This window comes from Psittacula echo (assembly GCF_963264785.1).
Source record: "Psittacula echo genome assembly, chromosome: 9".
NCBI lineage: Eukaryota > Metazoa > Chordata > Aves > Psittaciformes > Psittacidae > Psittacula > Psittacula echo.
The window spans coordinates 16,601,589-16,627,694 of record NC_137745.1 but is presented as its reverse complement, the minus strand read 5'-3'; the positions used below and the strand labels follow the sequence as shown (position 1 = coordinate 16,627,694).

Sequence of the window (26,106 nt, the reverse complement as noted above, 5' to 3'; positions counted from 1 at the left end):
GTCTTACGGACTATGTACAGAGTACTGATTTCTGTATTTGAAAGTGTCATGTGAACAGGATTGCAGTAGTGGGTAAATGTGGACTTAAAATCATGAAGACAGGCTGAGAAAATTAGGGCTGTTCAGCCTGGGGAAGAGAAGGCTGTGTGGAGACCTCATAGCAGCCTTCCAGTGATCTGAAGGGGGCCTATAAGGATGCTGGGGAGGGACTCTTCATCAGGGACTGTAGTGACAGGACAAGGGGTAATGGGTTAAAACTTACACAGGGAAAGTTCAGATTGGATATAAGGAGGAAGTTCTTTACTGTGAGGGTGGTGAGGCGCTGGAATGGGTTGCCCAGGGAAGTTGTGAATGCTCCATCCCTGGCGGTGTTCAAGGTTACGTTGGACAGAGCCATGGGTGATATGGTTTAGTGTGAGGTGTCCCTGCCCATGGCAGCAGGGTTGGAACTTGATGATCTCAAGGTCCTTTCCAACCCTAACTATTCTATGATTCTATGTATTTGGGGGGGGGGGGGGAGTGGTGTGTTTTGTTTGTTTGTTTATTTTTATTTTTTTTTTTAAACCCACAGAATCAGAATAATGATTTAAGTATTGTATCAAGGTCTGGAATGCAACAAAATGCAAATCCTCCAAAGCCAGAAAACACAGAGCCTTCAGAACAGAAAATGTCAAAACAAGTGCAAGAGCAGGTAAGTGCCATCCAGCTGTAAAAAAGGTGCTGCTGCTTTTTTTTTTTTTGCCCCCCCCTTTTTTTTTTATTTATAAAAAATAAACTAATGTATTTGGAGACCATTAGTATCCTGAATTCTGTCTTTTTGATTTAGCATTTAATATATGAGGTTCTGTCCACATTACTGTGAATATCCGAGTTTATATGGGCTAACTTGGATTCTGGAAGAAGTCAGTCCACGGTAACATGCAGGATCACTTGCAGAGCCAGGAGGCAAGAAAAAATTCTCTGCCACATTATTGAACTGAACATGGCATTATTTGCAATCTTTTACACATGAACTTAAGCCCTGTTTTCTCACATTTGAGACATAAGGTTTGTCTGTGTTGCCTTCAAAGTTGCCTTCAAAGCTGCAGTCCTGTTAACTTACATCAACAGTGAATTGTTAACCAAGAATTAGCTTCAGTCATGGCAGCACCAAATTCTCATTGTCGTAACTGAAAGTGTGTTTATCTGTCTTCTCCCACACTTCTGTAGCTTGCATTGAACCTTTGCTTGTATGACTGTTTGGTAATAGGATCAGTTGGCTTGGCTGATTCCTTCACGCTTAGCTTGTAGAAAAAGTGTGTGTTGCTTTGCTTTGGAGTTTGTTGTTTTGTTAGTAGCAGGGGAATAATGTTGTTTGGAGGTTTTTTTCTCATGTTAAGAACTTTCTGACAGTATATTCCTTCCTCTGCAGGAAGGGAAACACTGTTTAAAAAAATAAATAAATAATCTGAGTGTTGTTGGGGAGATACGTTGCTCAAATTGTAGTAATACGGCTGTTGAGATCTGTTTCAGATAAGTGTTAGAGAAAACATGTTGAATTTGTATGTATCCAAGTATCTACAAATTCTAAAGCTTGGTGTTACTACTGTAATAAAAGTTTAAACTACAGTAAAAATGCTAGTGAAAAAAACTCTGCTTCAGGTAAATGTTTATCAGCAATGGGAAACTTGTTTAAAAAATACTCAGTATCATCGCTGGAGTGGTGGTGATGATTTGAGTTCAGTATCTGGCTCCATTTTCTAGCAAGCATTTCTGCACAAGGAAGCTGTAGCTTCGTACATGACTTCTTAAAGATAAATGTAGAAAAAAAAAAACTTATGCAATAACGAAATTTTCTGTAACATGGCCCTGCGTACAGTGACACCCAGTGGGCACAGGTAGGTAAGTAGTGGTTCTCAGGAAATACTCCTCTTTAGTAAGCTGCAAGGCCTGCCATAGTTTACTGTTGTGTTTCTGATGTAATAAACCACTGTGTCTGAAAAATGCCCTATGAAAATATGTGCAACCTCACATTTAGTATTGTAAATGAAATACTTAGTTTGTGGTAGTAATAATTTCTAGCACAGTTTATGGTGAGGGTGTGGGCAGCAGGAATCTGTTTTAGGGGATGAGGTAGTAACAGTTCATGGATTAAAGTAAGGGGTGGGGAGTTTGCTGGGGTTATTTGCTGTCACAGTCCCCTCCACCCCCTCAGCAGCACCTCTGTTCTTGGATCAGTGTGACAGACTGAGCCCTGGCAGCCAGCTTAGCTTACTGCATGCGTGCTCTGGAGACCTGCAGCAGGGTCACCTGAGGCTTTGATTTAAAAGATGTTTTCTTTTGGGTCACTCCATGTAGACAGAAAGCAATCAGCTGAAGTGCCCCACCTGACAGCACATGGAGTTGCAGAACAGAAATCAAATAACTAGTAAAGGAAAAATTGGAAAGAAAAATTGCTCTCAGGTACTTAAAAGAGGAATAGTGAATTTATGAAACAGGTAAAATGGAATATTTTTAATTCTGTTGACCTAATTAAAATAATAGCTGCAGAGATATTGGTAAAATTTAATTGGTAACATAACTGATACATTTTTTTTTTTTAAGCTAGTTAACTGGGTTCAAATATATCGCAAATGTGTTTGATCTTAATGACGTTTTTAATAACATGAACAACTGAAGGACTACTGGAAAAACAGTAACAACTGTTACAGGCCAACTGTAAAAATACAGTTTTTCATCTAATTGAAACAAGTGACCAGTGAAATTAAATAATAGTATTTATAGGTAAGTACTGCGAGATTCATAAACCCCTGCACTCAAAATGTCCCACTTGCATATTGAATGACTAACTTAATCTCATGCTAAAGATATCACAGATCTGGAAACAAAAAATAAATGTCTCTTCTGTGATAATCTCAAGTTTGAGATTTTTATCTTGGCAGTTCAAAATGAAAACTGGTTGTATCATGAGATGTTTTTGTGCCAGCAATCAGCAAAACTGAAACAGAACATCACGAAGTGCCAGCTCTGACTGTTAATTTGTTTTTCAGTGTATCTGAAATTATTTCTGGAGAAGCCCTCTGACCAGCGCTCTGTTCCTATCAAGTAAACTGATTGTGTTGCCTTTTTGCAGCCCTTGCTGAAAGGGTCTTCATAACACACTGAGCTGATGATACACTCAAAGTACACCTCAGCTAAAGATGGGACAGGCAAAAGATTTATTTTATACTTCAGGCTGGAAATTAACTTCATTTTTGAAACTGTATTCGCATAAGGGGCTAGTCTGACTTGGATCAGATCATGGTAGACATTTCTGTTTATTACTTAACTCTTGTAATATAGCAATAAAGGAAAGGTAGTTTTAGATTTTAGATTTTTAGAAAAATAGATTTATCATACTGAAGTGAAAAGCTGAGTATGAAATGAGATGGAATAGTGATTTTTCTCTTACTGGAATCTTTACAATTGAAGGACAGGTCTCCAGAGCAGTAAGATCAGTGGAAAAAGTAAGAGCAACATTCTAGGAAGAATCCTAACATCATTAACAAGGATTATAAACTACAGAATGTCTCAGCTGCAAAATGAAGTTGGCCTGAGTTTAGGCTAGCTAAAACTGAGTAACAGCAATGACAGTAGAGGTTAGTAACCTGGGCAGAAGTCAATGTGATTTCAAGCTCAAGGTTTGGTTTTTTTTTTTTGTTTTGTTAAGCTACTTTCATGCAACCTGTACTGCCATACCTTCACTGCTCTTATCTAGTAAAATTAGAGCTAGCATAGCAATGTCATGGTGCAGTAGCTGTCATTGTGAAACAGCATCTTTGTTTAGACATACCATCAGAATGCCCTGGAATTGTGCTGCAGGCCATTCAGTCTTCTGAACAGAATGTTGTATTTTAGTCTAGCTTTTTTACATAACTTCTGGTTCTGTGCAACCTTTTAAAAGAAGAAAAGGAAAAAATAAAGGGAAATTTTGAGATGAAGGGTGTTAATAGATATTCCTTTTCTCTTTAGTGAAACATGTTTTAAAATATTATCAGCAAAATAGTAAGAAGATTATATCCTTAAAATTGGTTTGTTTTTTTGTTTGTTTGGGTTTTTTTTAAGTGTCGGTGTAGGCTAGATGTATATTTTTGGGAGATACTAAAGGACTGTTAGATGTAACAATGTGTATACATACACACTTTTCAAGGAGATACATATACATGTGTTCAGGTTAATACATGGGTTTTTACCTAGTGCAACATCTGTTGCCATGTTAATGAAAATGGTGAGAACTGTCTAGGCATGTATTGCTAGATGAGCTGTGTGCTTTCAGGTTTCTCTGTTCCTTTGCCATCTTTTAGGCCATTTAGTTATTTCCAACTCTATAAATTCTATGTGGATTTTGTTCAACACCTATGTTCTTCTTCTGCACTGCCCCCAAGGGCCTGTGTAGTTAGGACTGATTGATAGATGATGGTGGGTGCCATCTTAATGAGAGAATTTATAGCCTTTCCCCTTCTTTACTTATAGTGTACAGTGCATCCATAGAGGGCTGTAAGAGAAAAACCTTACGTAGACAGGATGTTCCTTGTAAAAGAAAGGGATTTCAAAATCCATGTAAATAGAGCACACTTGATATCCAAACTGTATTTTAAATGCATTTGACCTAGTTGTCTTTCATAGTTTTATTGAAATTGTAACAGACAGTGTGAGATGCACAGTGGTATGTATGTTCCTAAACTGAAAACTTCTTTTTTCTCTTTCTAGCCAAGGCAAAAACATCTGACTTTGGAGGAACTGTTTGGAACCTCTATATCAAAGGAACAACCAGTAGCTCTGTATCCCAATCCAGAGAGAATGGAGAAGTTGCAGACAGATGCCTCTGCCAGAGAGCAGCACAATTTGTTCTTGCCTTTTAGTTTTGACCAGTCAACAGCAATACAACAATCATTAGGGAAATCTGAAAGTCCAAGCATTAAAACCAGTGCCAATCCTTTGAATCAGCAAGAATGTTTAACACCTATGCTCAGACCTCCAGCTTCAGTTTCCCAGCCTGATATAAAAAATGTTTCAAGCTATTCAGTTTGTTTAAGCCCTATTCTTAATTCAGCCTCAACAGTGGAAGCTGCCTCTGCTCAGATGCTTCCTGGCCTCAAACGAAACAACAGTATAATGCAAGTTATGCAGCAAGCTGCCAAGCAGATATCTCCACTAGTGAATCAGCCGCCATCTGAAGTGAACCATGGTCCACAAAATCTAATGGCTGGCCAAAGTCAGCTTACAGCACCCTTGACGTCAGCAAATACAGGAACTGTCTCAAATACATCCCATACAAGTGTTGATCTTCTCCAGAAACTCAGGTTGACGCCACAGCATGACCAAATGCAGCAGCAGTCTCTCGTGAAGACTTCCTTAACGCCAAACATCTCTGCCTCAGTTGGCCAGCTTGCAACACCAGAAAGCTTCAGAGAATCTCACAGTAAGCCATCAACCTTGAACAGCAAGATGACCTCTCCCCTTCAGGTATTCTGTGGGCTTTTGTATCCATAAAGCTTTAGACTGTTCTTAGGCTATGTGTTTGGGTTTTTTTCCCTGGAAAATGTGCTGTTATATATTAACCTTTTAAAAATAATTAAGGACTTCCATTGTGGGATATTGATTGAATTGCTAACTTGGAAATCCAGTTCCATTAGATTTTAGATCATAAGCATCTGCTATCAGTAACAGACCTGCCTACAGAAAAGGAGGCTTTTCAAGCTGGTGCTGTTAGGGGATGAATAAGTCCTAAAGAATTCATCTGTACTTGTGCCAGAAAAATACTATTAAGAACTGATAATCGGAGAAGGGACAGAAAGTTACAGACTGATAAGTGTTAGGAGAGTTGATGATGTGGATGTCTGGCCTGTACCTTTTTTGAAGGTACAAATGAACAGTTTCCTGTTTCTGCTTATTTTGCTTTGGATGTTTAGTACTCCTTCAATTTTTACCCCCTTCTGCTGGGATACTTGTGGGCTGCATCTAAATACTGTTGGTTATTTAGTAAAATAGATTGTAAACTGATTTATTTTGTCTTAATTGATAACCCTGGTTTACTTTATACTAGTATTGCTTACAAAGGACCTCTTAAGCTTTATTTCTTGGAGGAAAATCTATTGTCTTTGCCTTAATATCAGCCAAAGCAGTAAATTTGTTTTGAGAGACTAAGTGAAAACATCACTGCTAGTCTGTAAGGTTAATGCCTGTGGCTTTGTATTATAAATTATTTCCTATCGGTTAGTGTTCTGTGCTGTATGATTGGCTACCTCAGTAGTAAGGACATTAATGAGTTTGGGTTATTGGATTTAATTTTTTTTCCAAAGGAAGTAACTTTCTGTAGTGCTTTGTTGCATTACTGTTTTATTTTATAGATGTTCATAGAGTCTAAGCCAGTGCTTGATCATGTCTTTCTGCATCTTGGGTACAGTGATAATGCAAGAATAAAATACACCAAACAAAACTACTTACAGCTATATCTGCATGAATTGCCTTGGGTTTATCATTATCCAGTTTTGTTTTGGTTTTAACAAGATCTTTGGTAGCCATGTCTGGGTCAGCTGCTGCCGTTTGCTATTAATATGGTGATGACTTCCTCATAACAGAGAGCCAATTAAAAGCTCAGTTCTTCAGCCTGTAACTTGTACTAAGCATTATTTTAGAATACCCTGTATTTAAAATGGGTGCTTTTCTGCCCTCAGAAAAGAGGGAGTTATCACTGTCCTAATGTATAAGAAATGGGTGTGTGTTTATTGTGCTTTCTAGTTACCTTATTTCTAATCTACTGCTGTTCCTGACATTTTTCAAAATGGCTGTTACTGGTAGGTGCCAGGATTATTTTACTAGAGATCACCTTTTTGAGATGTCTGAACTGATTGATTTTTGTCGAGGGAATACAAATTGCAGAAGTACAAACTGAGCAGTTCTCTTGATCTAATATTGAAGAACTGTATGTTCTGAGCAGTATTTTTCTTTAGTGTAATACTAAACCTTGGTACAGATTTGCTGAAGGTTGTAACATCTTTGAGCATTTAGAAGAACAGGATGCTTTTATCCATAACTGCCCTTGACTGTGATTTATTCAACATCTGCTGGATAGCCTTGAAATTAGTGCTTCATAAGCTAACCCTTGTTTTCTTCCACCCTGTCCACTGTAGGCACATATTTTCATTAGACAAAATTCTCCATAGTCCAAATATACTCTCAAACTAGCAAGATTTCTTAACTTTTAATTCTTAAGACTTAAAGAATTTGATCTTGTGCTTGTTAACACTTCAAGAAGCTAACTTTATTTTTGTCATCAAGGCCTATCAATTCCCTGAGTGTTTTTCATTGTAGTTCAAGTAAGCTAAGAACTGTCTGTTGCAAAGGGGTTTTTCCAGTTCTGTGTTGCCAAGAGGTATTCCGTATGGCTATAACAAGTCCTTTGAAGAATGCCATAGAAATTAAAAGTATCTGATCTACATGACTTCTATTGTGTTTTCTGATATTCTGTAATATTTGAATTTTATTATATTATAGTATTGAAATCTGACTAATGAAATACCTGGATGCTGTTTGCAAAGCTATGAATACTTTTAGCAAAAATCTAGCAGAAAGCAGCATCTAATCTTTTGCAGAGGTGATTAAACTCATAGAAAAACTATACTGAACTTAACCTTCCTGGCAATTTACCAAACTGGTTACAGGGTTCTCAACTCTTCACTTTTTTAGCATCTGTTTTGTTCCTAGTTTCAGTGTTTTAATGTTTAGATTATTTTTTTAACTGTAGTGGTGTTTCTTCAGAAGCATTTTGTTACGGCTTTACAGGTTTGCTGTAATACTGAAAGTATGAAATATAAATTCAAATATTTTCATCTTTTTCCAACTTCCCATTAATTATATCAGTTCTACAAAATGGAACAGATTATATCTGCTGTCTGAAATATGCATTTTTGTGCTTTCATAAAAGTAGAGAAACCACCCCTGGAAATTGAGCTGTGGATGCTAAACTGTCGATTATGCTTTCTTTTCATCTTAGCCTGTACAACAAAGCAAGGAATCAGAAGTATTTCCACAGCCGAAGACTTTGTCTAAAACAAGTCAAGTAAGTGAATAAATACTTCTGCTAATTGTTTATTGGGTTTCTTAAATAAAAAAGAGGAGGGAGGTGTGAAACTGTGGTAAGCAGTTGGTATCTTAAGTAGTCGTTAGCCTCTGATCATTTTTGAAGTGCTGTTATGAAGCATCAAGCTGCCATCCTGAAGCAAGTGAGAGTTTCTGTAGCCTTCTGTGAATGAGTACACTTTTTATTGTACAAAAGCCTCTTATTGTTGGTGCTAATGTAGAAATTACAATACATTTTTTATCTGAGTCTTGCATTGAGTTTGCAAGGCTCAGGTAAGGTTAGCTTGCACCATCTGAACTGGTTTTATTATCTTATAAGCAAGCAGTACTAATGCAGGAGGGTTTATTAGCATTAGCCCAATCTTCAGCACCCCAGAGGCATAACATGCAATCCCTGCCTTGCTGTGTCTCTCAGTTTTCCTGAGAAAGCTTGTATTTTATGAAAAAGATAACAAGGAAAAAAAAAAAAAAAACCAACACAAAAATAACAATTTCTAAGTGCAAAATTTTCTAATAGCTAGTTTTAGTGATCCAAATACAGATTTAGCATTATTAGAATTGCCTTTGAATAACAGTTCAAAAATAACTGGTAATAGTCAAGTCTTCAAAAATTTTTAATCACTTTTTAGTTATGTATTCTTTTCAGGATACCATCTGTAACTTAATTCTGCTTTTTCTTTATCCATCCCCTCCATTTTCAAATCTGTTAAATTGCCTCATTCTTGTCCAACGTGCACTGCATAAAACCAGTTCTAGTGGCATGCCCAGATCTGATTCTGAAGGCAGTAAAAATGGTCCTGCTTAACGTAAAATGCTGTTGTAGCTACCAGCCTGCTCTAAGACAAGCTATACAGTCTGTTTGTGACACAGTAAATAATTACCTAAATAAAAGCATTTTATGTGAATTTCGGAATTTCAAGAAATGTGTATGTTGTATGGTAAACTGCATTTGTGGTTATAAATGTGTTGTCTTCAGCTGAAATCCCATGCTGTAAGTCTCCACAGTTTTGACTGTAACAAAATCAATTTGGTAGTTCTGCTGTTGTTGCTGTTATATACACATTAACTTTAGATGACTTTGCACTTTTTAATTCAGAAGCTTTTTGATTTCGCAAGGGAAACTTTTCTGTATTAAATATCTATGTATCACATTCAGTCTTAATTTCTTTTAAGTGAATAATAATTGCAGTTATTAGGAAATGTCAGAGTTGCTCAAAGGTACTGTTTATTCATGTCCACTTTATGCAAATGTAGTATTTCTCATACATTTGCAATTTATGCTTAAAAGGAGATGTGGTAAGGGCATTGTGTGGATGTCTGTAATGAAATGCACACAAACCTGTGGAAGAATGAGGAGGGAAGATGGTCCTCAGAATATGATGTTCCCTCTCCCCACATGGGAAAATGTACTTAGAATGAGAATGTTTTGGTGTACTCCAAATGACTTCATCAGTCATTTTAAGTATCTTTGAGATACTTTACTTCCATTTATAAGTTTATGGACGTATGGGAAGCGGGACTGGACTTTGTATAAACTCCTAAGGAAATAATAACCTGCAAAACAACCACAGGCTCCTTTTATTACCAAGGTGAAAAGCTCATCTTTTATTCAGTGTGTTCATGTTTCAACATAAGGAGGAAGGAGTCTGGAGACAAGAATATCAAAGACTTGTTACCTTTTTCAGCTTTTAAAATGAGAATTACTAGTAATAGTGATCTTCATAGGTAGCTATTTCTTCATGAAAAGCAGCTATTCAGCAGTATCTGACTTAAAAAATAGTGGCTACAATTTGTTACCTGTATGCTTGTCTCTCTGCCCTTTATAACTGCATTCATTCATACTGGACACAGTGCTTATTAACTTTCTGTTCTTTTGCAGGTTGCACCTCCACAGTTTGTTACAGCCACAACTACAGTAACGCCTTCAATCCTCTTGTCTCCTAGTGTTTTTCAGCAATCGGTTACAAAACCTACTGAAGTGGAGAATAAAGCCAGTTCTTCGCCTTTAACACTTGGAACAACAGACATTCAGGCTATACCTCCTACTGTTCTCAGTAGGTCTCAGCTTCAAGAAGCACTGATACATCTAATAAAGGTCCTGTCTTTAAAGAGCTCAATTTCCTAGGGATGGGGTTCTGAGTGCAGTAGCCAGTCCTGAGAAATTCTGTACCCCAAATAACTCATTTTGCCCTGAAACATCACAGTTCTTCCTTACTGTTGAAAGGGGTATATTATTCCACACTGTACACATAGTATAGCACAGCTTGCTCGTTTTGGTGGTAAGATGTAAAACTTAATAGGAAAGGGCTGTACAAGTGAGGAGAAAGTTGCACTAGCAGAAGCCCTGGTATGGAGTTGGGTTGGTTTTATTGTCTTTGTAAGTGTTTCTTGCTTTCCCAAGGAAGGCTTTCCTGCTTCCAGTTCCCTAGATCTGTTCCTGATCTTTACCTAAAGTATGTGTCCTTGAAATGGAAATTGCAGAGGTCTAGTTCTGTTTCTAGGGACTCGGAAGTTCAGCTGAATTAGATCTGTAATGTTGTGAGTAGCCATGTATTGAGATCATTCTGACCTGTGATGTCATGGTGAAGTTGCCACGAATGATAAACTTTTAACTCGGGATTTAACTTTTAACTTTGTTAACTGGGGATTGTCTTGCCCCCTCCACACTGATGTTAGAGCTTACACCCAAAACCCAAGTCTAAAAATAACAAACGGTATCACAGTATGCTAGAGATTGGAAGGGACCTCAAAAGATCATCTAGTCCAATCCCCCTGCCGGAGCAGGAACACCTAGATGAGGTTACACAGGAATGTGTCCAGGCGGGTTTTGAATGTCTCCAGAGAAGGAGACTCCACAACCCCCCTGGGCAGCCTGTTCCAGTGTTCCGTCACCCTCACTGAGAAGAAGTTTCTTCTCAAGTTTAAGTGGAACCTCTTGTGTTCCAGTTTGTACCTTCCCAGTCATGAAGTTGTTGGGACCAGAAAGGGCCACTACCAGATCCCATCATTAGCTGGGCTGTCTGCTTTACCTGTGTTGTTCCTTTTTGCATAACCTTTTCATATATTGGTGTTTATGGTTGTTTGTTTGGCTTTTAACTCTTTAAAGACTTCAGCTAGCTTACTTCTAAGTCTTGCAGCTGAGCTCAGCTGCCGGAAATCTTATTCTCATTAGAGATGCAGCACACTGATTCTCACCCGGTAGTCTGAAGAACATTACTAGTGACTTTAGAGAGATAATTGGGATATTTGTCTCCAGTCTTATCTGTATATAGAGATAGCTGAATGAAGACCAGAATACATGTACCCTGCAGTATGGGAGTGCTTGTGCAGTGCTCCAAGCAGGATACCAGTTTTGCTGTGCAGATCTTCTGAAAAGAGTATTACATCTTCAAGCTAGCTGATTAGATACTAGTTTTGTAAATTTGTCATTTGAAATATTGTTACATATTGTCTATAGCTTAATCTAATTCACTTCCCAGTCACCCAGTTACCCCTGGTTTGCTTGGGTGAGCATCCAGTGTGCTTGGTGATCTCTTTAGCTGTCTTACCACCTTCATGGTTCAAAATCTTTATGTAGTCGAAAGAGCACTGCCTTTTGTACAAGTATGCAGCTAGTTCCCTTTGCACCTTTTAAGTAATGTTTCTAATATGTTTGGTTTTTTTTTTCTCCTGCAGAATGATTCCCATTTTCTCAGCACTATACATGAAGTCTACTTGCAAGTCCTAACCAAGAATATGGACAACATTAAGCTATAACTGAAGCTAAATCTACTTAAAATATATCAGTTTTAGAAACTACTATGCCTCGAGTATAAAAATTAATATTTTTGTAAAAGAATATTTACTTTTCAATGTCTTGAATTTGAACCTCTTAGGAAAGACTATTCCTTAAATACTTACGAAAATAATGTTCTCAGAAGTGATGGAGGTTTTCACTGTGATCATCACCAGCAAACCTTTTTCTTTTTTTTTTTTTTTTTGTTTTCTTAACTAGGGAGGGGACATAAGTTGCATTTGAGCTCTCATTAGCATGAAGTGAATGTGCAAATGTTTGCTCTGGCTTTCATTCCTCGCTGTATTCACTGTCTAAGGATTACAGACTCAATGCTATTTAAACCAGCAAATAGTACAGTACACTGCACAACATTGGAACAAAATTCAGTTATGGGAACCTAGTTGCAGTTTGAAGGACTGAGGAAAAGCAGAGCAAAATGCCTTGGGATGAAGTTGGCAGGTGTGGGGAAGGAATGGATCTGGAAGGCAGGCCTTTGCAGCTAAATCTTTAATGAAAAGTTTAAAAATGTGATTTGCTCAATACATTGACAGTCTCTAGCTAATGCACATAAATCTATCTTTTAAATATTCCATTAATCTTATTTGCTTCTGCATTGCTGACATTAAACAGGTACCCAAGTGAATGAGGCCACTTTCATTAAAAAGGCAAAATTTGAAATATGCAAAATCCTCAGTGATTGTATCTTTTTTTTTTTTTTTTTTTTTAAGCAACGGAGCAGTTCTGTTGAGTGTTGAAGTTCTCTTGTTTCACATTTATAGTTAGGAGGGCGCTGCTGGAAAACCCTCTTCCCCTTTAGCAGTGTTTGATACAATTGAAATACTTTGTTTCCCTTTTAGCTTAGGGATGGACCATGTCATAGTTGGCTTTCATTCCTCAGTTGTGTTGGAACTGTAGTATTGAAACTGCAGATGGGGAACAAATGCATGCTTTTCTTCTGTTGCCTTCTCCCCAGATTGTTAGTGTAGACTTCATAGTCTGAAGTTTCTCTAATTAAAATGTTACTGCTTCATGTATGTGATTTAATAATTCCCTATTCACTAACATACAAATTTAACTGGATACTTTCCCACTTGAAGTCAGAAAATTTCTGATAGTTTCTTATGCTGCTCTGGTGGTTTACTCATGGCCTCTATTTATTTTCTGAAGGCATGCAAAGGTAATTAATAAGACTTCAGCAATAGTAGTTTTTAAAAATGCTTTTTCAAGTAGAAAAGTTTTGGTTTATTGAGTAAAAAGATAATCTCTAGTGAGTTGTAATGCACTGCTGCTTTCTTCTCTCTCAAGCACTATTGAAATATCGAGAAAAAGATTGTTTGGCTCCTTACAACATGTATGTGTGTATATATCCCATGGATTAGTTAATGTTGACATAGTCAAGGTGCATGGTCATTTCATTGGAAGCTAGTAATTGAGCTTTAATTGTGACTTGTTCACATATCTGTATGCTTTAGATTCAGCAAATATTTAAAATTTTATGTATTTGATCTATTTTAGGTTTTTTCATAGCATTTTAGTGGAAAATATATTTTGTTTAGCACTACCTGCCTTCTGAAAAGCTATTCTCAGCCTCTGAGTTCAGTGTTTCCAGTTAAAATATGTAGTATTTTGTTAAGAAAATGTGCAAGATTCAGGGAAATATGCTAACGTCATGCACATTCATCAAGAATTATATTGGCTTTAATGGTAGCATTTCAATTCAGCAATATAAACTCTGCCTTGGTAAGGAAGATAGGAGCTTCCTGCATAAATTCTAGAGGTATAATACTGTGTATGCATATAAACAGTGAGACTCGAATGAGACCTAATTTAATTTGTTTTGTTGGGGTTTTTAGGAAAAGTTTTGCTAAAAGGGACACACCAATGAGCAGTTCCTCTAAACAAAAATGGATAGCCTAAACCAAATAAAGAGTTGCTTTTTCTCTGGGTTTAGGCAAAGATGAAGTCCATAACTCTCACTTCTTATGGACAGTTTCCAGTTTCTTCAGAGGAAGAATTGATAAAAGCTTGTAAGAATAGACATACTGGAAGCTGATAGTGCATATCTGTACTGTTTGCTAAATGCAGTCATATCCAAAGATCTATAGATGATAGGAAGGAGTTGTATTTTGAGTTCTTCAGTCAAGTACTGTTGACAGAAGTAATACTGTGTGGAGTAGCAGTGCTGTTACAGAAATTTGACTCCACTTTGAATATGCTTAACTTGTTTCCAGCTGTCCACCAACCCCCACAAGCAGTTGGCTGATCCTTACTTTACTTTGTAGTCTACTGTTAGCAATACATTATTGTTTACTTCCCTTCCCTTCAGTTTTCAAAATGAATTAGAAGAGAAACAGTTGAAATCATAGTCACTAAGCATTTTTACTACAAGCAAACCTGTTTGTCTCAAACACCTGCACACATTTGTTCTAACCTCTCAATGTGTAGCCAACAGGCACCAGAACCAACCGAAGTGCCATCCAGTACACTGCAGAGATTGATGGCAAGTGCCAGGGCAGTGGGTTTAACAGATAAACCTCTTTAAAAGTTGCATTGTAAAACAGAAGCTCAGCTACACTGTAAAATTTTAATATATTTTTTAAAATGTGGACTGTTATTTAACTTTTTATCCCCAATTATTTTAACTTTTTACCCCCAATTATTTTAACTTTTTGCATAAATCTAAAATTACAGCTTGTTGAAAGTGCTTGATTCATGTTATCCTCACATAGGGATAACAGTGTATAGCAAGTTGTTGCCGTGGGTCATCACAAGAAATAACTGTGACCATTTTCAAGTTGGTTTTTTTGGGGGTGTATTTTTGTTTGGGTTGGGTGAAACTGCTGTCTTAATGGGATTTTACCTATTAGTTCTGAGAATTAAAAGGTCATTAGTTTAGACTATACTCCCTAAAGTCATTGTATTACCTAAGCTTGTGTTTTGTCTCTAGTGTTGTCACTAGGAAACAAAAATTTAAAAAGGCTTAAACCTAATAAAAGACAAGTTTCTAAAACCTACAGCTGCTGAATTGTTCAGGAAAAATCAAAATTCTCAGTTTTGTAGTTAGACTTTATCTGCTGTTATTTAATAATGCAAAGTTTGTATGAAAGGTGCCTAATAGCCATTACTTTAGAAGCAGTTTCGTCTTTCCAAATTAAACAGGATTTGCAGAATGTTTGAATAGAGATAAAAATATTTAAGTGATTCATCTTAACTTCATATAAAATGTTTAATTCTGTGTATAAGCACTCGATATTTAAACACTGCTGGATATATCTTTTTTTGCTTGCATTTCTAATTGCTTCCTTTTGGTATGTTTCTGAAACCTATTATGTCATGTGTAATCACTGATATAATTTCTGAAATGTTGTTAAAAACAAACTTAATTTGGGACTTGTTTTTTTTTTACATCTGTTCTAAACAAATCAGCCACCTTTTTGGCAGGTATTTGGGTTGCTTTGTACAGCGTATCTTAACAGGAGGAATGTGTGCAATATGTATCACCTCAGTTTTCTCTGGCAACATTACAAAAATGTTAAGATGCAATATCTTCACTTCAGAGATACTGCAATTTTTCCAACTTGATTTGGTGGCGTATTTATTCAGTGTATGGGCATATGGTTAGTTGTGGGATTTATGTACATTATGTGCTTTTAGTGTAAATTTCTGAGTTTTATCACTTTTTGTGGATGCATCAGTTGTACCCATTCGCGTGTTCCTTCAATCTGAAGATCATGGGGAAGGGGGGCTTCAGGAAAGATTTCTGAAAACCAGAACAAGAATGATTTTGAGTCAATAAATGTGGATACTGCATCATTAACATTTTTGGTATGGATTTTATAGCACCTATGTATGTTTGCAGTTATTAAGTTATTGCATTAATGTGTAAGAACAAGCATTTTTTCATCCAAAATTTTGTACGTTTGCAAATATATTTTTGTAATAAAACTTCAAAACAAATGTTTCAGCACCTCTTAAAATCTTCCAATGTTGCCTTTTATTTCTAGACCTCTAGTAGTCTCCTAGAAGGGTAAGTTCAGATCTTATTTAGGGTTAATATTTTCCAAAGAAACTTGAACTCCTTACTTCATACTGGGTGCAGAATGAAATTGCATTTGTTCTCTAAAGAAAATGCAGCATGCCTGCTTGAAGGACAGTTGAGAAATAGTCATTTGTAACAGCTTCTGACCATCCACTGTATTGCTGTAACTAGGCTTGCATTTTGAATTTGATAAACAGACCAATTTCCTTTATGTTCAGAAAGATGGCTGCAAGTTCACTGTCATAAGTAGAGCTGCAACTGGGTTTAGTGCCTTTCCTGCGCACTTTGATTTATTTTGTTTTTGGTTTTTTTTTTGTTTTTTTTTTTTAATGATTCTCCTTCTTACCCATCCAGATGTGGTGTATGGTACTCAATGGACATTGGTCTTTGATCATAGATTTGGTAATTGCAGTTGTCCTCTTACAACATCTGGCTTGTATCATGCAACTGATTGATCCAAATTTCACAAAGTAAAATAGGGAAGCTGCTGAGGAGGAAAACCGTAGTGAAGTTCTGTTGGAACAGATCTTGAAATTAAACAAAACCTTATGCCAAAGTCTGTTAATCTTAGGTAGATTCTTATTCCCTTTCTAACTACCCAGAAGAGTCGGATATTGCAAGGCATTCCATTTGTTAGGACAGGCCACTGAAGAATATTTGCTGCTCAGGTTAATATTGAACTGGCTCCTGTAGTATATAAAAAAGCAGATTCCTTTAATAGAAGACTACCATGCAAAACAGGTACAAAAGTCATGGATTTACTGTAAGGTAATAGAGAAAAAGTGGAAAAACCTAAGGCCTACAGTCTATCTGCAAATTCAGATGTGTTTGAAAAATACTTGAAGTGTTTTTGTCGTTGTGGTTGTCATTAACCTTTTTGTCTTCTCTGGACCCAGGTATTCCTGGTTACTGTTAATCCTCTGAAATGCTCCCCTTCAGTGTGGAAATAATACTTCTGAATTACTTTGTGTAGCTGCAGATACACATAGGCACTGTACAAAAAAATTTATGCAGACAAAAATCTTTCTGATCTTTTCTCACTATTGTCTGTGCTACAGTCATGTTTTCTGAGAGTGCATAAGAACATAAAAGTCAATTCCTGCTATTATGGTGATACAGTACTAGATAGAATCAAGGAGTAAGCATTAGGCTTCCTAAAACTCATCCACTAAAGCTCAAATTTTATTTGCAGGCTTGCAGAAAGAAATAACACAACTTGCTTTTAAACAACATTGTAGCTCATATTCATGGGCCAAATAAATGAAAGACAGTGGATTCATGCATCTGGTAAGGATTCAACTGTACTTCTCTGTATACAAGATACTGGGAGGGGGGGTAAACATTAGGATAGAGGATAAGAAACCTGTCATTCATATAACTTTTCTTCATTTATGAATAGGATGCAGTCAAATCACTAAATACAATCTAGTATGGCTGAGGTAAATTTCTCCTAGTAACCTATCCTGAAATTCAAAAGATTTGAAATTATAATGTATATTAAAAAATTTTGCAAGTTATTTTCAGTGCCCAATAGTGGAATTCCAAGTGTGAATCAGCTTTTTTCTTTTATCCAGATTTTAAAACTGAGGGATTTACTTTTGAACAGACATGCTAATTTAGGAGAGTTAAACTTTGGTGATAGAACTGTAACTGAGGTATGGTTTTTTTTTAGCTGTGAAGCTCATCCTCATCAGTTAGGCAACAATTTTTCACTTCCTCTTAGAATCCTTCATGTGTGACTCCTAATTAGGTTCAAAAAGCATTGGGAAAAGAGGGCAGTGAAGAGAGAGTATCAGTTACTGCATTTTTTTTGAGAGAGCACTTGCAAGCAAATGAAAGGGAAAGGACCAATAAATAGAAGATCCCTTAGAAGTGAACAAGGGAAGGAATAGCAAAATAGTGTAAGTAAATGTGAAAAGGAATGTTATAGACAAGTGTGGCCTCTGAAGGTATTTCCTGAAGCATGGACAAATTCAAGTTAGTTTTTTGTACCTGTACTACTGTATGTTGTCTTCTGGTATTCGCAAAGCTGAAATGTGGCTTTCCTGAAAGAATCTAGAATATTTCAGGGTGTCTTCAAAACCAGCCTGGTTATGTGTTATTTCCTTGCTCTAATTCTTAAGGTAGCAATACATACTTTGCCAGGTCTGCTGTGGGGCTTTTTAACCTCCAGCTGTGAAACAGCATAATGGAGTTGGCTGATTCATAGTGGTACTTAATTTTTGTCTTTACTTCATGGCTTCATGTTACAGCTGAAAATATGCTACACAGAGCAAGGCTGCTCATACCTAGTTGCCCTTTATCTTTCATTTTAAATAGACCATTAAAAATACTTCTACCATAATCCATTCTTTAAAATTCAAGAAGCTCCGTTTTTACAAAATAAACCTTAGGAAATATAGCCACAGAAGAATAAGGAGGTTTTTATATGCTGGCTGAAATGAAAGCCTTTGCCCTTAGGCCTTACTTGAAAGCATGCAGGTATGTGATGTAAATGCACAAGTTGTGTTTCTTTTCTCCTCATAAATAAGTCAAGAAGCTCTAGGAGTATCTACAGAGCAAAGATCTCCCAGCCTGTGTCCTGCATGCAAAGCTCTATGTGGTTCTAATTTAGAGAGCATATGGCTTGCACATCCTGCTTGGCTTGTTGTGGCTCGTAAGAGGGATGGTAAAGGCTTGACAGGTTATCCATCTGACTTTCTTGTGTAGGCTTCAGATTTATGGATAATGCTAAATGCCTTCTCTAGTTTACTTTGTAAGTATCAAATTAGTTTCTGCTCTCAGGGCAGAGTTCTCACATGTAACAAAATAGCTATGAAGGAAGCTTCTGCTTCTCAATTCTCACAAGAGTGGAGATACAAGGGTGGAAGTAAAGCCTACAGGATTTGGATGTGTGCAGAATCTGTTGTGGTTTACAGCAAGCCCTTCTCCTGGTGTAATCTTTGAGACAGAGGTCACAGGGCACCTATTGTGAGGAGAAATCTCAACTGTCCAATGCTTGAATAGGAAAATCCTGCCACAACAGGAGCCCTTAAAGAAAACCCAGAGGCTTTGTTAGAAACACATGCAGTACTTTTAACAAGGGGTTGAAAATAAATATAAATCAATATTCTCCAGATATGAGGGAGAATGTCTGAAGAAAACTGCTAATGTAAGAGATATATGTGCAAGTAATACAGGTTGCATACTATTTAGTGGCTGAGCCTGCTCCCGTGATGCAGTTATCTGTAGCTTCATTTTAGGTAAGAGACAGACTGATGTTACTACTAAACCTGTACCTGTTCCCATGCAATACGTGTCATTATTTCTTGGAATTTTTGATGCTATGTTGCACAGAAATTTGAGGGTTTTGTTGTTTTGGGTTTTTTTGTTGGTTGGTTGAGTGGGTCTTTAAATTTATTAGCAGCTGAATAATGTTATTATTGAAGACCAGCAGAACAATCTGCTCCATGTATAACTGAAGTCACTGTGATTTTGCACATGTGGAGGGATGTGCTGGTGATGCATAATGGTCTGCATCATTAGGGAATGCTTTGGCATAAATCCATCTCATCCACTCTTGAATGGTTCCCTTCTTGAAGGGCTTCTAAAGCAGCTGTTCTTTCAAAGGGCAAAAAATAGTCAAAGCCTGTTGTGTTGCAGAGGACAAGCTGAAGAAAATTTCTTTCCACTTCTTTCTTTTCATACATATTACAGCACAAATCCTGCTTTATTGGGTCATAGCTGTCTCTCCTACATTCTTCCTAAATGTACACAACCTATGGAAGCATTGCTATTTGAGAGATTTCTCAGCATAAGTAATTGGTTATAACTTTATTCTTTTACCAAATTCAGTTATTTGAATACTGATACTCATTTAAACAGAGTCTAAAGTGACTAATATTAAACTCCCCAGCTTGTTTGAAGAGTAAGTATTCTGGAAAGTGGATTATTAAGAATCAAATGGAGAAAGCAAAAGTGATGAAAGAACTGTGGAACACTGATGTATTCAGTAGGCCAAGCAGAGATGCAGGCAAATACCTCAAACTTCTACTATATAAATATTTCATATTTATGTTGAGATAATATGAAGAAATTGCAGCAAGTGAAAGTTCAGTTTGTAAATTTACAAAAATTTTGTAAATAACAGTAATGTTAGCAATTAGTTAAACTAATCTGAATACCCTCAAATACTGCTGTACTAGCATTACAAACTTCAATTTAAATATTCATAGAATGGTTTGGGTTGGAAGGGACCTTAAAGATCATTATAATCTTGTTGCATTTTTAGCAGAAATATACTTCCCTAAATAGCAGCAAAGAGCGGAGCAATTACCAATGCCAGTCCCAGTGTTGGTAATATTACATAGTCCTTTTAACACTGTAAAACATGCAATGATTTGGTTTTTCTCTAAGCTATGTGTTACATAAAAGATGTCTCTTTGTATAAAACTTGTCTCATCATTTGGCCTATTTGGTTTAATTTGAACATTATTCATGTATCATAAAATTGCAATCATATTTTGGAAACTTTGCATATTTTGGTTTGGTTTCCGGTCTTTTTCCTAAATAACATTTTATTTAGAGGCAGTATAAAAATTACTATGATTTTAAAATTATTTTTATTGAATGTTTGGCTGCCTGTAGCTCAAAAATAGTCTGTTCATTATGAAGCTTTCCATGAACATTTTGCCTTTTGCAGATTACTTTGTCAGCTGTATCTGAGGAGAAGGTTATAGTTGAGTTGAACTATGAATATAGTCTGGATTTATATAACTTATGTCTTGCTCTCATGGACTTCAAAGGTGAATTGATTTCTGTGTCTGGATATTTCTGGGTCAGGTGCTGCATAAGAACCTTACACTTTCCAGGTTGCTGGTTATAGCTGTTGATAGCCTGTGTAGCAGAGACAACTGGTGTTCTATGGAAAGTTCCAGTATAGGTTGGGGAACGACCTGTTAGAGAGTAGTGTAGGGGAGAGGGACCTGGGGGTCCTGGTGGACGGCAGGATGACCATGAGCCAGCACTGTGCCCTTGTGGCCAAGAAGGCCAATGGCATCCTGGGGTGTATTAGAAGGGGGGTGGTCAGTAGGTCGAGAGAGGTCCTCCTTTCCCTCTACTCTGTCCTGGTGAAACCGCATCTGGAATATTGTGTCCAGTTCTGGGCCTCTCAGTTCAAGAAGGACAGGGAACTGCTGGAGAGAGTTCAGCGCAGGGCAACTAAGATGATTAAGGGAGAGGAGCATCTCCCTTATGAGGAAAGGCTGAGGGAGCTGGGTCTCTATAGTTTGGAGGAGACTGAGGGGTGACCTTATTAGTGTATATAAATATATAAAGGGGGAGTGTCACGAGGATGGAGCCAGGCTCTTCTCAGTGGCAAACAATGATAGGACAAGGGGTAATGGGTACAAACTGGAACACAAGAGGTTCCACTTAAACTTGAGAAGAAACTTCTTCTCAGTGAGGGTGACAGAACACTGGAACAGGCTGCCCAGGGAGGTTGTGGAGTCTCCTTCTCTGGAGACATTCAAAACCCGCCTGGACACATTCCTATGTAACCTTATCTAGGTGTTCCTGCTCCGGCAGGGGGATTGGACTAGATGATCTTTTGAGGTCCCTTCCAATCTCTAACATACTGTGATACTGTGATACTGTGAAAAAAGTAAAGGATGTTTAAAGTGGTTTTTATGCTCCAGTGAGAACTCCAGAGCTGATCATTATTTCACAGTCTGCTGAATATTGTTTTCATAGGGTGTTTACTTGGGTGTGCACTTGTGCTTAACTAAAACCATTTGCTGTCATTGACGAAAGAACGGAACTTATTTTGAGCCAGGTGTGACACTATGGAGTGAATCTCTGGAAAAGTTGCAGCATCAGATTTAATCTGAGAATTTGCTGTATTCCCATAAATCAGACTATAATGATGGGAATTCCACCATATAACTTGTCATTTTTTTAAGGTACCCTGCAAATGAAATGAAACCATGTACACTATAGGAGATGTTCAGGACTAAAATCCATGCCAGCTGACTGGCAAATTGCCTTTCAGTTTAGAATCCATACAGTGCTTAAAGTGCAAATGCACAGCCCATTGTTCTCCTCCCATTCTTCCACTCATTTTCTTTACTCATTGTTTGGATTCTTTAGATGGTGAGCTACCTAACCATTCAGTGTTCTTACTGGAGTTTGATTTTGGAATTCCTTTCGAGAACAGTTTTTAAGGTAAAACTGGGGACAAAGCAAAAGAGCCTGAAATTTCAGCAGTTCAGAGCACATGCAGCTATTGCTTGGGTAAACAGGGTTGCCTGTACTTACATCAGCAATGCATTTTTGTGGTGTCTTGGCAAATGGCAGCCATAACTCGGCTTCTGTGCTTCTGCTGCACATAATGCTCTGTCTGTGAAATGTGTGGAGGAGGGGATGGAAAAATGCCATTGTCCTGTGTATGTATTTAAGAAGCTGTCCAGTCTAGTAGTCAGTAGTGAAGCTAATGAGATGTGATTGTATAGCCTGAAGCAAGACCTGTCCTTACATTTGCATCCTTGTTCTAATAATTTCTTATGTGGTTTCAGAGGCAAGTGCCAAGAATGTAGAAGAAATGTGGGCTCTTGTACCCAGTGTATACCATGACTTTAGCTATTGCTTTACAGTTCATCACACTTGGTCAAAGTTGCAGAAGTAACATGCCAATTCAGTAGATCAAAGTGGAGGCACTGACACAAGGTGGAATTTCATCCAGTGTACGCTTGAACTGCTGTTTTAATAACACAATACAGTACATAAGCACTCGGTGGTGCAGCATGTGGATTCAGGGAAAGGAGGGTGAGTTGCAGGCAGTAATCTCCCAATGACATTATCTAAGCTAAATCTATTTTAAAGTCTTTCTACCATCCAGATAACAATGGAGGAAACAAAGTAAGTTGTGAGCCACAGTAATACTGGTCTTATGCAGATCATCCCCCTTATTTTCTTACAAGAGGGAAAAAAGAAAGCACCATATGTCCAGCCCCTGAAGGCAATTGGTACAATTGTTATTGATACAGTACATTTGGGAGAGTGTTAGGGAGCCATCCTTACAATGGAGATTCAAGAGCAAATATTCACTTTAATCACAGGGACTTCATCACAGGCCTTACTCTTCAAACAGAGAATTAAATCAGTCTGGACCAATAAAGCCAAAACTGAGGCTATGATCTATTTGGCTTATATTTAAAAGAACTGTGAGGAAAAACAAAGGACATTGACTAAGGAGCAGAGAGTGACTAAACTCTGTTTTAGTTGACTGTTTCCTCACTTTGCCACTACAGATGATGTATGCAGACAGAAACAGTAACAGCCTGGCAATGCTTATGTATGTCTACTAGAAGCAAAAATATGGTGCAGAAATTACTTGGTTATTCTCATGATACCTGTTTCCACTATATTTTTCTACTGTTTATACTATAAGCCATCCAGAGAGATGAAGTACCTATAGCTCTAATTTATACTTCTTTTTTTTTCTTCCTGATGGAAATGTGTTTTGGAAGTTTAGGGAAACTTACTGCCTATAGCTGAAACTGGAAGAGTGTAAGCCATACATTCTTTATGTATCTGCAGTCAACACTATAGCCATTATTTCACTTATGCTTAGCTTCATTTGAAGAACTTACTTCATGCACTTCTTCTAACCCACAGATAGACCAAGTTATCCTGCCTAGCCTTGCTCAACTGACATGGTTATTCATGTCACTGGGATGGTTGTTGAGCCATATGTCAACATCAGTCTAAAGAACAGTGTTTAAACAGCAGAGCTGATAGAAAACTTGCCATTCACTTCCGTAGCACAGCCAATATTTTAACAACTGCTCTTAATCAGTGAGTATGGAGCAGAGCTCACGCTGATAAATGCTGCTGTGCTAGTAACATAGTTCTGTGCCTTCACCTACATCAGCAGATGGGAGATACCAGTATAGCAGGTCTACAGAGCCCGTAAGACTGTGCTGAAGACTCAACATATGCACTACATTTGTGTGTTTGAATTCTGCCCCAAACTCACTCTTGTCTGTCCTGTTGGACTGAATTAATGGCTGGGGCATATTAGCTGCTTTCTCAGACTGCATCTTCTGTTTCATATTTATTTAAAAGGAATCCAGTTCACAAGCTCCAAAACTGCTCAGCAGGGCAAGGCAAACCACAGTAATCAGGAGATTTATTCCAGAACAGTACTTCTGGCTCAAGCCAGTTTACACTTACCTTCTGACCATATGGCTGCAGACGGAATCAAATGTAGTGTTGCCTTGAGAAAGACCAAATGGTAGTGGAAAGGATGCAAGTAAGGACAAGGAGAAGAGGGGAAGTTACGTAACTTCCTTGAAGAGGTGGGTAATGCTCACTCTACAAGATTAGAATTATTTCAGACATATTTGAGGCTATGGCACAGACAGATCCCTAGCAAGATATCTGCTGGTCTATAGCATACAGCATATAAAGTTCAGTTGAGGATCTTTTAATGGGAGCCTAAGCTTACTTTTACTTCTCCAGTAGTTAAGGTAGGTTTTATAGTAGAAAATCTGAAAGGAGGAGCCCTAAATTAGTAATTCTCTTGTAGATTCTACTTGTAACTCTTGAGATCCTTCATAGTCCCTTGCTGAACATATTCCTTTGGGTACCATCTCCCTGGGAGGACAAAACTGTTGAACTGAAGTGGATTTCAACAGGAATATTGTAGGGAAACTGCTACTAAGAAGGCGGTAAATTCCTTCTATCATGTGTGTCATTCTATCATATGTTTCCTCAGCTAGGATCTCTTTGTTATGGCTTCCTACACCTACTAGCTAATTTCTAGTTATTGAGTATTATTTAATTTCCAAGGGGGCATTGCTCTGCTGTTGGAAGCCCTTGGTATTATAGGCCACATCTGCAGAGTTCTTAAATTTAAACCAAGGCTTATGTGATTCTCATCAAGCTCTTCCATATCCCAATTTTATTGTCTGTATCTCCTCAAAGTGTATCACTGAAATTAAAAGATCGGGGTAACTGGTTCTGCAAAAGAAAAGGAAGTAGTTGGCATACCTAATTATTTTAAAGTAAAATATAAATGAGAGAATAGGAAATGGCAGTTGCAGCAACTAGCCTTTATACAGTGCTCTGAAATTAACTGCACTTTGCTACTGTCAATTCCTGTTCTTTGACTTGTTTCTTTGACTTCTCGCTGGCATACAGCCTATTTCCAGTCTAGTTTTTCTTCTGAGTTTTTTTTATTTAAAGAATTTTTTAAAAGACAAATGATGGAGGAGTTAGAGGGAACTGTTAAGCTAAGGGAATGGTGCCTTCTTTTATTTCTTCCAGTAAACTGGTTAGTTTATGGAAGAAAGTGTTCCCTTGCCTTGCTAAGTGTTTCACATCCAACTTTTTAGTTGCAGTTTGTGAGGTGTGTATGGATGGATACTCTCTAAATAAAGGTGGCTTCCTTTCAGTCTGAAACCCAAACTCTTCAGAGTCTTAAAGACAAAAGTGTAGATTTTCTAATGTAAATGACACACACCACTAGTGTCTTCTGAAATTAGATGATTGCCGCAATTTGCTAGATGTAACAGCTTACACTTAAAACAGATTTTAAAGTATATTAATACTTTTAAATTACACAATACAACCTTCTGGACAAACTACCAATGGACATAACACTGAAATACATGGGGAGTGTAGTGCAGGTATGAGCAAAATGTGAGGTATTTGATATTTTTTGGTTGTCTGTTTAAACTTTTTTTTTTTTTTCAGATTGTCACTAGTGCTGCTTGAGCTTTCTAGAACACATTTGAAATATTCAACTTTCTGGTTAGGTTTGTAAGCTTTAATATCACTGTGTTCAGAATTGCTAAAGAAACTGCATTTCGTGATTGATGGCTGGTGAAGTCCATCTTTTACGCAAAAGTGGGTTTGTCAGATTTTTAAACATATAATTTTTTACAGCGCTGGGGGCAGGCATTCACACTCCGCATGCACACTTGTGGGTACAGAGTCAAAATTCCTTATAGTCAAGCCTTTTACATATTCACAGGACTGAGACGAAGATGAACCCCAACTCCCGACCGCAAAAGTTCCTTGTTCCTCTTTGTTCCACAGTTCCAGGAAACTACATACTTTCCCCTGGCCTACACGATTGTGCTTAGGCAGGCTACAATGCAAAAAGACAAAGCAAGCTTTGCTGAAGCAAACTACTTCTCTTACTGATCCC

The 26,106-nt window shown here is 37.5% G+C and overlaps 1 protein-coding gene across 1 annotated transcript in view; it reads left to right on the top strand.

Annotated features, from left to right (window-relative positions):
• DCP1A (decapping mRNA 1A) overlaps positions 1-16,700 on the top strand; it is a gene marked incomplete at its 5' end in the record, with an annotated part of 40,523 nt that extends 23,823 nt beyond the window's left edge. The window contains 5 exons of the mRNA XM_080625512.1: positions 572-691; positions 4,729-5,484; positions 8,015-8,080; positions 9,980-10,195; positions 11,776-16,700. Coding sequence (XP_080481638.1) covers positions 572-691; positions 4,729-5,484; positions 8,015-8,080; positions 9,980-10,195; positions 11,776-11,856 — 1,239 coding nt within the window. The 3' untranslated portion in view covers positions 11,857-16,700. The remainder of the gene's footprint in view (positions 1-571; positions 692-4,728; positions 5,485-8,014; positions 8,081-9,979; positions 10,196-11,775) is intronic.
• Positions 16,701-26,106: the final 9,406 nt, after the last annotated feature.